Source organism: Panthera uncia, chromosome B1 (genome assembly GCF_023721935.1).
Source record: "Panthera uncia isolate 11264 chromosome B1, Puncia_PCG_1.0, whole genome shotgun sequence".
Lineage (NCBI taxonomy): Eukaryota > Metazoa > Chordata > Mammalia > Carnivora > Felidae > Panthera > Panthera uncia.
Genome location: NC_064811.1, coordinates 6,054,115 through 6,066,708, shown reverse-complemented (window position 1 = coordinate 6,066,708; position 12,594 = coordinate 6,054,115). Strand labels below are relative to the sequence as shown.

The window sequence follows — 12,594 nt, the reverse complement described above, 5'->3', positions numbered from 1 at the left end:
GAAGCAGGCTCCGGGCCCTGAGCTGTGAGCACAGAGCCTGATGCGGGGCTCAAACCCACGAGCCGTGAGATCATGACCTGAGCTGAAGCGGGAGGCTTAACCGACGGAGCCACCCAGGCGCCCTTTCCTTTTCATTTCAGAAGAAATATGTGCTCAATTAAAGAAATCCGGGATGATAGAAGCAGAAGAAGTCACCTGGAGTCCCGTCTCCCAGAAACAGCCATGGTTACCTTTTGGTGTATGCCCTTCTGATCACTATTTCCATACCTAGAGGATTTTTTTTTAATTCTACATACATAGTTTGAATTATATCTGGTTTTGGCAGCAACTCTTTTAACCTAAAATGATCAGCAGTTTCACTCACGCCATGGCCTGCTCTTCAGTGTGCCACATTTCCCTAATAACTTCCCTGTGCTTGGGAATACTGCCACGGTGTCTCTTTTATAAAGTACTGTGACAGTTGCCATCACAATCATCTTCACGATCGTCACCTTTATTATTATTGAAACTATTGCTGGCAATTTTTAAACTCAAAGACCTCACACTTCTAGAAGACAACATATTCATTCATTAAAAAAAAAGGTTTTTTAATATTTATTTTTGAGAGAGAGAGAGCAGGGGAGGAGCGGGGAGGAGGGGACGACACAGACTCCAAAGCAGGCTCCAGGCTCTGCGCTGTCAGCACAGAGCCCGACGTGGGACTCGAACCCCACGAGCCATGAGATCGTGACCCAAGCCGAAGTTGGATGTTTAACTGACTGAGCCATCCAGGCGCCCCTCATACTCATTTTTATTTTCTTCAGTTTTGCTTTTACAATGAACTCTTTAGTTCACCTAGAAATATATCTTAACGTATTGTATGTACAATAAGAGATAAGGACCAAAAAACAACAACAAAAAATCTTTCTTTGTTTTCAAAGTGCTAATCAATTATCCTGAATCATCACTGAATAAACCTCCTTTTTCTTACTGATTTACAATACCTCTTTTATCAAAGGTTATACATCTAGCCTAATATGCTTCACTGATCAATCTACAAACACATATATTATTTTTTTGTCTCTAAAATGTTTTATTATCTGGCAAAACCAGTATCCCCACCCCAACACACACACACACACACACACACACACACACACACACACCCCTACTCTTCTTCAAAATTATTCTCACACATCTTTTTTTCTAGGTGCATTTCAGGACCACTTACAGGCTCCTCTCAAAACAGTTCTGTTGGAATTTTGATGAAAGCTGCACTAAACCTACAAATTAATTTAGGAATAATTGATGTCTTTATAACACTTTTTCTTCTCTTCCAGGACACAATATGTGTTTCTGTTTATTCAAGTCTTCTGTATCTCTCCCCAAAATTTTGAAGTTTTCTTCAAATGGGACATTTCCATTTCTCATTAAGATTGCTTCCAGAAATGCTTTTTGTTACTTCTGTACATGTTTTCATTGGATTTTAAGTGGTCATTAACTAGATACAGGCTGGCCATTGATTTAGTACGTTTATGGTGCACAGAAGCACTGGGGGCCTCTGTGGTAGGGCCAGAAAGCGCCTCCCCCAGCTTGTTTCACATGCAGACAAAGCAGCCCCACTGGCCCAATCAGCCAGTTTCCCGTCACCGATGTACAACGTGCTCACACCCACCACCTACCCAGTTTCACTTGTTCTCCACGGCTCTGCTCCCACTTGAAAGCTTTTCCTACTACCCCTATCAGCTACCCCCTTCTATATTCCCCAGCACTGATAATAAGCTCTAATATTCCTTGTATCAATATTAGGACATTCAAACATGAAATGACACTGAATTTTTTCTATTTGAGAAAAGATTAAGCAGACAACAAGTGAATTGACATAGTTTTTACCTTTTTCATGTTTGTTTATTTTGAAAGAAAGAATGATGGAGCGTGCTTGGGAGCTAGCAAGGGAGGGGCAGACAGAGGGGAAGAGAGAATCCCCAGCAGGTGCCATACTGTCAGTGTGGATGGGGCTCAATCCCACAAACTGTGAGATCATGACCTGAGCTAAAATAAAGAGTTGGACACTTAACCGATTGAGCGACCCTGGTGTCCCTGTAATTTTTACCTTTTTAAGAGATTATAAATTTGAAACAAATTTGGTAAAAATACACTATTTGTTTAATATAGTTATAAACTGGGGGCACTTGGGTGGCTCAGTCGGTTAAGTGATCGACTCTTAATTTGGGCTCAGGTCTAGATCTCACAGTTCATGAGTTCAAGCCCCGCACTGGGCTCTGTGCTGACAGCATGGAGCCTGCTTGGGATTCTCTCTTTCCCCCTCTCTGCCCTTCCCCTGCTCCTTCTCTCCCTCTCCCTCTCTCTCTCTCTCTCTCTCTCTCACGTGCGTGCGCAAAATAAATAAATAAACATTTAAAAAAATAAAAAATAAAAGGATGATAAACTAAAAGTGGCTCAAATATTTCAGTAGGGGTTCAGGTAAGTAAGTTATGTGTAACTACTTTTAATGGCTATGCAGTCTAATAAATTGAACACAATCTACACTGACATAGAAAAATGTTCACAACACTGTTAAGGAAAAAACGCAAGAAAGGGGCAAAAAAGACTAACTAACACCAGTATAGAAAAATTCTTTTTGTTTAATAGGAAAAATATCTGGAAAAATATACAAGACTGTAATAGGGGCTATTACTCCTGGCCAGGAGTATTATCTGTGAACTTTATTCTCTTCTTTATTCTGTTTAATGAGCAAGTACTACTTTTCATTGTTAAAGATTTTATGTTTAAGTAATCTCTACACCCAACACGGGGCTCATATTCACAACACTGAGATCAGGAGTCACAGGCTCCACCACTGGCCAGGCACCCCAAGCACTTACTACTTTCATAGTCAGATTTTAAAATAATTAGCGAACGTCAAAAACATATCTCGCTGATAGCATCCCATTATAAGAAGAGTATATAATCACTATCAAATCAAATGCATTTGTAGAAACATACCAAATGCCAGCTGCGAAAAACAAAACTCATCTTCTCATCGAAATGAAAAATTGTGAGTAGGTAGGAACTCAAGAGGAAAGTAACACAAGGCATTGATTGAGCAGTTGTCACTGCAAAATTTTTGCACTTTAAGATATATCCTGGGACTTACAGAAAGAAGAGTACTGAATCCTGGAACCATCCTGTCAAAAAGGTCCTTAAGGATTATCTAGCCAGAACTCCCATTAAACAAATAAGAAAAACGAGAAAAAACAAAAACAAAAACAAAAAAAGAGGTTAGGTGAGTTCTCTAAGATCTCAAAGTTAACTAATGACAAAGTCCAAAAGTATTTATAATTCAAAACCTATGCTTTTTGATTCCTTTCTCAATTCTGGAGTCAAGATACGCTGCAGTCTGTCACTTCTATGTAGAGTATAAAAGGCAAATATTCGTTTACCAGGATTTTCTTATCATCTAACTAAAAAGTGAACAAGAATGTGTACAATACTATGAAATGAAGATTTACTCTCTTGGTTCAGTAGAGCTTCTGTGCTCTAACGGAAAGCTTTGACAAACAGCCATACATTAGATTGTGGCAAGCAGGAGCTAGCAAAGTCTAGTATTTACACACTTTGAAGTCAGGAAGAAAAAACTACTACTGAATTTAAAATTGCAACTGGGCTGCGGGCTTTTCCTACCTGAGTTCTAGGAGCTCATTCAACCCACCACCCTTCCCTTCCTCTGGTGTATTCACTTTCTTTTAGACTGGTTCTTAAGGGACCTCTTTTTAAGTCAATTTTAAACCTTGTATGTCTTAAACAGAGTAAGTTTTTCATATACAATCCGTAATTAACCACTGTCGATTTCACTGATACTCTGCCCACCAGAGGGAGCCCATGTAGATTTCCACGTAATAAGAAACCTCAAACATCAAGTTTGTATGAATTCTAGAATATTATTCATGTATCAATATTGTAAACTCACTTAATAATATTGTATTTCTATCCTCCCCAAAAGATAAAAGATAAATGAGGTCAGGCATGTAAAGTTCTTAACAGAGTTCCTAACCTAAAGCAGAAACCCCAAAAGGATTGATTTTCCAAAACTTGTATCCTCCTGAGTACTAGTTACAGTAGTCAAAATAAATTAGCAAATTAACTTTTTACACAAGTTGATGTGAGCTTGGTTGATATCTGTCCTGGTACACGGTTCCACCCTCAATATATTGACAAATGTAGTTCTCAAGCCTATAAAAGACCGCCAGAACCTGGAAAGGAGAATTCATTAAAAATGTCATCCTCATTTGGGTGGCTCAGTCGGTTAAACGTCCAACTTCAGCTCGGGTCATGATCTCGTAGTTCGCAAGTTCAAGCCCGGCATCGGGCTCCTTGCTATCTCCCTGTCAGTGTAGATCCTGCTTCAGATCCTCTGTCCCCTTCTCTCTCTGCCCCTTTCCCACCTGCGCTCTCTCTCTCAAAAAATAAATAAGACATTTTTTAAAAAGTCATCCTCAGGGGACCCATTTCAGCAGTCCTGTCCTTATAGGTACACTAAACTATTGGTGACCTGCCAACTAGAAACTGAGGAAAGAGGGAACCCATTCTAGAGTTTTCTTGGGATGAAGGAGAAAAGCAACCGACTATCCCTGAGAACCACGCTTCTGTAATATGTGATACGATCATCACCACCAAGATGAATTTCTTCAAAGAACGAAGAAGGCACAACTGGGGGGAACAGAACTCTGCATAAGAACTTGTCATCGAAAGGAGCCCAACCAAGTCTCGGCTCCCACCTGCAGCCCGTGAGGCTGGCCCGCCTTCTTCCACTTCTCACCACGACAAGGCCCAGCCCAGCGTTTGCTGGGTCTGAGGTCAACTGCTCACCTCAGTACAGCTGACCGACCATAAGTACCGGGCGCCTATTTTGCAGATTCAGCAATCTGCAAGATCGAAACATGACGAAGTGGGAGGACCCCGCTGGGTTCCAGGTACGCTCTCCAACCCAGATTTACCAGAAAGCACTGCCATTGAGGACCTATCTACCACTTGCTGTTTCAACAAAACTCCCAAGTCCATTAGGCTCCTTGGATGTAGTCTCTCTTGTTTAGAACTGAATGACTGGCATTCCACTCTCTGAAAACAACACAAAATTACTGTGATGTCTCTTAACTTTTCAACCAGAAAGCTGGGAATTATTCGACTTCTTTCTCTTTCTAACCCCACTCCTTATCACCTCCTACACATCTACTTTATGCATCCATGTCCGTCCATCCTACTGCCACTGGCTTCCCCACTTTCTCCTGACGTCCTGCAACCTAATTAGCCCTTCTAGGTCAGTCCTGTTACATTCCAAACCCATCCTCAATATGGCCGGGTATTTTAAAACACAAATATGATCACATCAGGCCCCTGCTTGCGTAGCTCAGAGCACGAAGTTCAAACTGTGCAGCACTGCTGACAGTGCTCTCACCCAAGAGGGGCCACCTTCTCCTTAAAGGGCCAGAGAGAAGACGTTTTGGGCTTTGCAGGCCTGTATACACTGCAACCCTGCCACTCTAGCCCCAAAGCATCCATGGCCTCCATGTACACAATGCAGGTGGTCACACTGCAATAAAACCTCATTTGCCAAAACAGGCGGCAAGAGGGGGCAGGGCGTGCCTGGGGGGCTCAGTCGGGCAAGCCTCGTACTCCTGGTTTCCACTCAGGTCGTGATCTCATGGCTCATGACATCGAGTCCCACATCTGGCCTCGGGCTGACAGTGTGGAGCCTGCTCAGGATTCTCTCTCTCCCTCTCTCTGCTCCTCCCCCATGTGCCCGTGCTCCCTCTCGCTCTCTCACAATAAACACATGAACTTCATTTAAAAAACTGGCAGCAGGCCAGATGCGGCCCGTGGGCCAAACCGGCCCCCCTGCTCTATCCAGTCCAGTGAAGCGTCATCTCCTGCCACCCTGACCCTCACCCAGGGCTCTTCCAGGGAAGGGCCCCTCCACCGCAGTCTTGTCTCTGCTGTTGTGCCTCTGCGCCTCTGCTCACACTCTTCCCTCTGCCTGGAACGTGATTTATCACCCTTCCTTTGTCTGGCGGAACAGGTCTTGTCCTTCAAGGTCCAGGCTGGTCTTCCGCTAACTGCCCCTCAAGGAGATTTAGTTTTCCTTCATCTGTATTTCTGAAGGCCTGAGACACGGGTCCCAGAGCTTTTTGTGTCCTCACAATTCCTGACACATACTAGGTGTTCAATGTTGAGGGAGGACGAGGGAGTAGATGAATTATTGAATAAAGGGAATTCCAAAAGCTGCAGTCGTCGTAAGTTCTGGGAAAAACTCAGAGGTGCAACCCACGGGGGCTCTCAATACCACAGGTCTCCAGCACAGAGCTCTGCTTACAGCACACACTCGGTTAACACGATCCATAAAAACACAGTATCCTGAAGCTAGAAGAGGCCTTGCAGAACACCAATGCAGTGGTTTTAACCAGTGTGTCTCTGGGTCTTAGGCTTGCTCCCCAAGGGGCTCCTCAAGGAGAAGAGAAAAGGGTGGGAGAGTGACAGGCTGGCTAATAAACCATTCTCTTCCTAGTCCCTGACTCCAGCCTCAGCCCAAGCTGTTCCTCATTTCATCCGCAAAAAGGTTTCTGTACTAAAAAAGAAAAAAATCTAGAGGATTCTAAAATCGCATGTTCTGTTTACAGCCTCCATTCTAAACCTGTACTGTTTCCTGATATATTCCTGTCCTGTTTCGCCATATCTCCAGTATCTCTGGTTCCCAATGACCCCAGCACCTGTTGCCTGACACTGCTTCTTAGAAGAATGTTCCCTTGACTGAAATCCCCAGTTTAGGAAGTATTACGCGCAATCCTTGGAATAATGTCTATTTCCAGCTACTCTGGATAATAATCCAGGTGGTCCCTCCCAGCTCAAGGTCTGGGTCCCTACACTGGCACACAAGGTCAACTGTGTGATTTCAAAGGACTCAAGGAGGACCTGGGGAATCAATGCTGAGCAAGTTACAGGTGTGACTCATACCTGAGCTGTTGTACTATGTACGTGTCTGCTTCCCCACTAGACTATAAACTTCTTGAGATAGGAACTGAATCGTAGTCATAATAAAAGAAACTATTTGATGTTTACTCCAGATACTGGAGTAAGTGTGAATATATATTGTGTAATATGAAGGGATCATATTCGGATCACACATTTCTAGAACTGGAATGTGCACAGAGATCAACCAGCTCCAAAACTGAAAGCAAAGCGACACAGTAGATTAACACTTCTTCATTCATTCACTGTCTAGGACCATGGATTCAGGGGTAGACTGCACAAAGTCCTTGTTCTCAGGAGGCTTATATTCCAGTGGACGCACAATAAATGGATACAACACATTAGATAACAAAAAGAATAAAGCACAGTGAGGGACAGGAGAAGGAAGCTACTTTATACAGTGCAGTCAAGGAAGGTCTCACTGAGGCAACATTTGAACAGAGACCTGAAGATCAAACCACACAGAACCAGGAGAAAAGTGTTCCACACGGAGGGAACGACAAACACAAAGGCCCTAAGGTAGCAACCCATCAGTTCAAGTGAGAAAAGCGAAGGGGTCAGGGGAGCTGGAGCACAGTGAGCAAGAGGAAGGGGGGAGGAGGAAGAGGTGAGGTCAGAGAGGGAGCAGGGACCAGAGCAGCCGGCTCTGGGCCACTATAAGAACTTTGACTTTCAGCCAGAAACTCAAGATAATCAGTTCCTTAAAAACTCTAAATGAAAACAAGACATGTAGCTTTCACAAAAGCAATATGTAATCAACAAAGAAAACTTCATCTGCGTGCCTTATCTGAAAACAGAATTTCCAGAGCTCAGGGTCGCTATTACTTATATGGAATCACAACATCTTTGCTTTACAAGAAATCGCAGTCATGTAGTCTGAGCTCTCAGTGTAACCAGTGGAAACTGAGGCCCAGAAAGAGCCTGCGGCCTACCTGTTTGTACTACAGACCTGGTAGTAAACAGCACAGGTTTTCTGATGGTCTGGTCCGTGCTTCCCACTGGCTGGGATGTAGTGTGGGAAACAGCGTCACACGAGGGTCAAAGGACCTGGCTTCTGCCTCTGGCTCAGTCCTATGACTCAGCTACCATCACTCTGAGCCAGTCATGGCACTTGCCTGGGCATCACTTCTCTCACCGACAAAATGAGAAGCCCGAATAACGTGAACGCAAGATCCTTTTAAGTACTTAACGACAAAGTCCATGGTTCTGCTTTAAGCATACAGATTCTGTTTTTACTCTGTATCAGGCAGGAGGCCAAGCAGATTTCAAGTTGAATGTCAGGCCTAACAACTGGCTGCCTCGGCCACAGTGCTGCAAAGGATTCTGAGCCCTAAGATCTACTAGGAAATTAGCACTGGCCTCCACGGTCACAGGGAGGAAGAGAGAGGAACGGATGCCTGCTTGCCACACATGTGCCATTGCTGATAAAAGAGTGCCACCTTAACCAGCAATGCTGCTGTCTCCACCACCGATGCTCTTAGTACCTGCACGGGATTTTCACGGATTCCTCTGTGAACTTTCTTGGTTCCCTTTTGTGAGAAAGAAAGGCAAGTACAGGAAAGCTAAACGGTTTGGGGAATATAGCTTAGAGCCACTGATGAAAACATCTAAATGGCCTACATGGGGTGAAGGCGGGGGGCAAAGGGGGAACTAATGATCAGTATGGTTCCCTATGATACATAGTCTCAGAAGATGCCAGTAATTAGCCTATGAGTTCAGAAGGGTATGATCATACCCATGTGACAGAAGTGAAAAATGAGACTCAGGTAAGAGGACTTGCCCAAGTCACCCAGTTCTACGTAGCAGAACCCAGATCTGAAGCTACGTCTTCTGAATCCAAGCCCCAGAGCTCTGTCCACTCCCAAGGTCCCCCCCACTCGCCTCACAATCTACATGAGTTAGCGAGGTTCCCCCCGCGAAGTGGCACACTCATCATTATTGAGAGTTTTTCTGCTACAACAAGTACCACATCCCGAGATAGGAATGTTATCACTGTCTGTAATTTAATGGGTAGACAGGCATTGAGTATACATGAATTCAACAAAATTGAGCATAAAAGTTAAATACTTAAAGGAATGATGACGAAACCAGCCTATGGGGTAAATTAAAAACCTAGTTTCAATACAGTTTTACTGATCTTGATAATACCTCTAGGACAATTCAGAAAGATGGAAAACTGACATCAGGAATGAGAAGAACTAGAATTGGCCGGCAACGTGCATCTTAGAAACGATCACGAGTGCTTCGAGGAAGGCATTCAATGAGAGATGTTACTATCACCTGCTACTGTTCCTTAGGTCTGACGACCAGAGCTAACCCCGAACCAGAGTACGCGCTCCTGGTATTGACCAGACTTCGACGTATAAACAATCCAGGACAAACAAAACAACAGCCGGCCTTCTGACACATCTGATTGTGGCAGGAGTACAGGACACCCCCTTGCCTGCTCTATACTAAATTTGGGGGGAAGAGGGTGTAGGGGGAATGGTTGCAAGAACAGGAGGTAATACACCAAGCAACTACAACATAAAATCAAAATTCCTCAAAAGAATGCAAAAAAAAAAAAAAAAGCATGTTTTCCCTACATCAGGAAGGGCAGGAGTCCTGAACAATGCAGCCTATGTCCCCACTTAACTGACTCTCCAAGCCTTAACACCTACTCACATCTTCAAATCTCAGAAATGGAACTTCCAATGGCATGCAACCAAACCCTCTCGAACATCTCTGACAAGCAGTCATCCCTCTGTTTAATTACCTCCAGTGACAGGAAATTCAGCAGCCCGGGGTCCTGTTACTGTCCCTGAGGCTCATTAATTCAAAAGCCTAAAGCACATTCCTATCCCTCGGGGAAAAGGCCTAAGGCCTAACCTCAATAAGGGTTCCATCCTAACTGTGCATCTTGTCCCCACCACCTGCATATCTCCTACTCCTGAACACGATCCAAAATCAGCACGGTGTTAATAAATCAGTGATTTCAGAGTTAGAAAGGACCCGCCCAAAACCCAAAACGGTGACCTTCACAGATAACAACCCCACATGAGGAACCTCAGGAAGAGCCTGGACCGAACTGGGGGGAGGCAGAGGGAGAATGTCCTAGTGTCCTTTCCTCTCATTTCAACCTGAGAAGCCCCTCTTCTGATCTGCTATAAATAGGGGATCAATGCAGTTTAAAAGTCTTCTGCTGTTTGAAGGGGAAAAAAAGGGGAACATTTACAGGTAAATAAACTAAAGCCATAAAATTTGCTTCATAACCTCGTCCAGCTAATAGCTGCAGCGTTAAGACAACCACCTGGTCTCTTGGCTCCTTCTCTAGTACTCTCTACCACATAACATCTGTCTGCCTGCAGAGCAAAGTTCCCACATTCTAGCCACACTCAAATGCTTATCAAAACAATTCAGTAGCATTGCAAAGTGGCATATTCCTCACTCATTGGAGGTCAGACAGTATGAGAAGTTCCTCCAAAAAAAATCTGAAATGTCATTACCGTCTAACTTGTATGTGATTTAATACGTAGACGCGCACTGAGTACACATAAACGGAGCATAAAAGTTCCCTATTTCCACACCTTTGTGCATCTCTTCTCTCGAGATGCCCATTCTCCACCTTCTGACACAGGAACCATCTACTCCTCTTTCGAGATTTGTTTCAGGCATCATCAACTCTCCAAAGCCTTTCTTTGCCCTCAGGGAGAACTGACCACATCCTCCTCTGTACCCTGCACAGTATCTATGAGGCTGTAGAATACTTGTTTTGTGACCGTCTCCTCCACCATTCCTTTTAAATTGTGTTACTGTAACAAAGCAGGTGCTTAATGTTTACTGATGGACTACCTGTATTCACCTGGCCCAATCCCCCTTCTGACCCTTAAGCTGCCACACATTAATTCATGCATATAGAGATTCATTTAAAACTATGTGAGTGTCTACAAAGGACCAGGCATCGATCTGATCGCACTTCATGGCAAAGACAAGTGGATTCACTGTGAAATTCATGAAGTTTAACTTTCAGGACCCCTCACTTGCCCCTTCCAAAGCTCTGAACCTCTTCTTGTGCTTCGGTATTTTTATTTCTTAAAGGGGACAGACAGAATCGTGTAAGCTTCAAGCTCCACGTACACCAGATCCACCTTTGGTGCCTACGATACAACAGTGAACAGGGCAAAATATTCTCTCTCCACTTAGAGAGTTTCCTGTTCAGTGTGGAAGACAAGACAACCATTTGTCCACTCATTCATTTATTCAAAAACCATTTACTCAACAGTGCTAGGAGTCCGGCACTGGAGATTCTGAGGTCACTGCTCCCGCCCTCGAGAAGTTTTCCGCTCTCCTGAAGGAAAGCCTGCTGTGTCCAGAAAAGAGAAAGGAGTTTAGAGGACTGTAACACAGTGTTTGTGAAAGATTATCCTAAACCTAAACAGTATCCTATCCTAAACAGTATCAAGACTGGTCCCTACTGATCCCTAGCTTGGGCCCTTAACCGGTAGCGGCAGGCAAGACGAAGAGAGAGGTCAGGTGAATGTGATCTTTGATCTCACTGAGCCGGGAAGGGGAAGAGGAGGGGAAAGGGGAAGGAGAGAGGGACGAGACGAGCAAACTGAACAGGCGAATACACTGTGGGCGGTGCTGCGACAGAAAAGCAAAGGCCTGTGGGGAAGCGTCTCCGGAGTCCAAGTCCGCAGAGACGGCGGGCTCAATACCTCGCAAGGCAGCCCGAGAACTCTGCGGACAAGAGATTTTCGAATTCCCCAACATGCCTTCCCATCCCTCGAAACGAGGCTGTTCCTTTCCCAAGACAGCTGTCGGCTCTCCGGTCCCCCACTCCAGACCACTTTCTCCAGGCTACTCCTTCACACAGCGACTACCGGCCAGGGGCCGGTTTGGGGTCTGGGGTCCACGTCGCGGGTCCGCCCCCCTCGCCAGCCCGCCGTTTCCATAGCAACCAGCTCACCACTTCCCGCGCCCGGCTGGAGAAGTCGCTCTTGGGCCGGGGGCTCCGGCGGAACAGCTCGTCGCGGCTGCCGTCAGCCCCGCCGCCCACCGCCACTCCCAGGGCTTTGTTGCGCGTCTTCACGGTCTTGACGCTGGCCCGGAACAGCAGCGTGATATCCACCGCCATGGCGACCCACACCCCCGACCCCCTTCCCGGCCGGCCCACGTCAGCAGTTTGCGACGGCGGCGTGCGCCCTCCCGGCCGCCGGGGGACCGGTCCGGCTCCGCACGCCTCCCCCCGCCACGCCCGGCGCCAGCACGACGCGAGAAGAAAGGTTCCGGCCTCCGCGGGGTGACCGCGGCGAGAGGAGAAAGGTTCCGGGCTCTGCCCGCGCGCGACCGCGGCGGCCTGGATCCTGCGGCGCGCGCCCCCGCGCCCTCTTCGCCTCCCGGCAAAGCTCGAAGGGCTTGGCCGCAGGAAGAGGTCCCGCTTGGGGCGGACGGGCCGAGGGAGCGAGAGGATCGAGAAGCCAGAAGACTGGCTCCCCTCTCTGGGCTCTTCCACTGACTGGGCCGGCCGCGCGTGCGCGGGGGGCCTGGGTCTGGGGCGCCCTGGAGGCAACCCAGCCTGACCCTTGACCTCAAGGACTCACCTTGCGGGGG

At 46.1% G+C, this 12,594-nt stretch overlaps 1 protein-coding gene and 1 long non-coding RNA gene across 2 annotated transcripts in view; both read right to left on the bottom strand.

Annotated features, from left to right (window-relative positions):
• STX18 (syntaxin 18) overlaps positions 1–12,216 on the bottom strand; it is a 123,829-nt gene extending 111,613 nt beyond the window's left edge. The window contains exon 1 of the mRNA XM_049630292.1: positions 11,951–12,216. Within this exon, the coding sequence (XP_049486249.1) occupies positions 11,951–12,118 (168 nt within the window). The 5' untranslated portion in view covers positions 12,119–12,216. The remainder of the gene's footprint in view (positions 1–11,950) is intronic.
• LOC125922618 (uncharacterized) lies at positions 10,925–11,942 on the bottom strand. The gene is made up of 2 exons (XR_007457712.1): positions 11,700–11,942; positions 10,925–11,344 (listed from the first exon to the last, which is right to left on the bottom strand). It is a non-coding gene; the product is annotated as an uncharacterized LOC125922618 (long non-coding RNA).
• Positions 12,217–12,594: the final 378 nt, after the last annotated feature.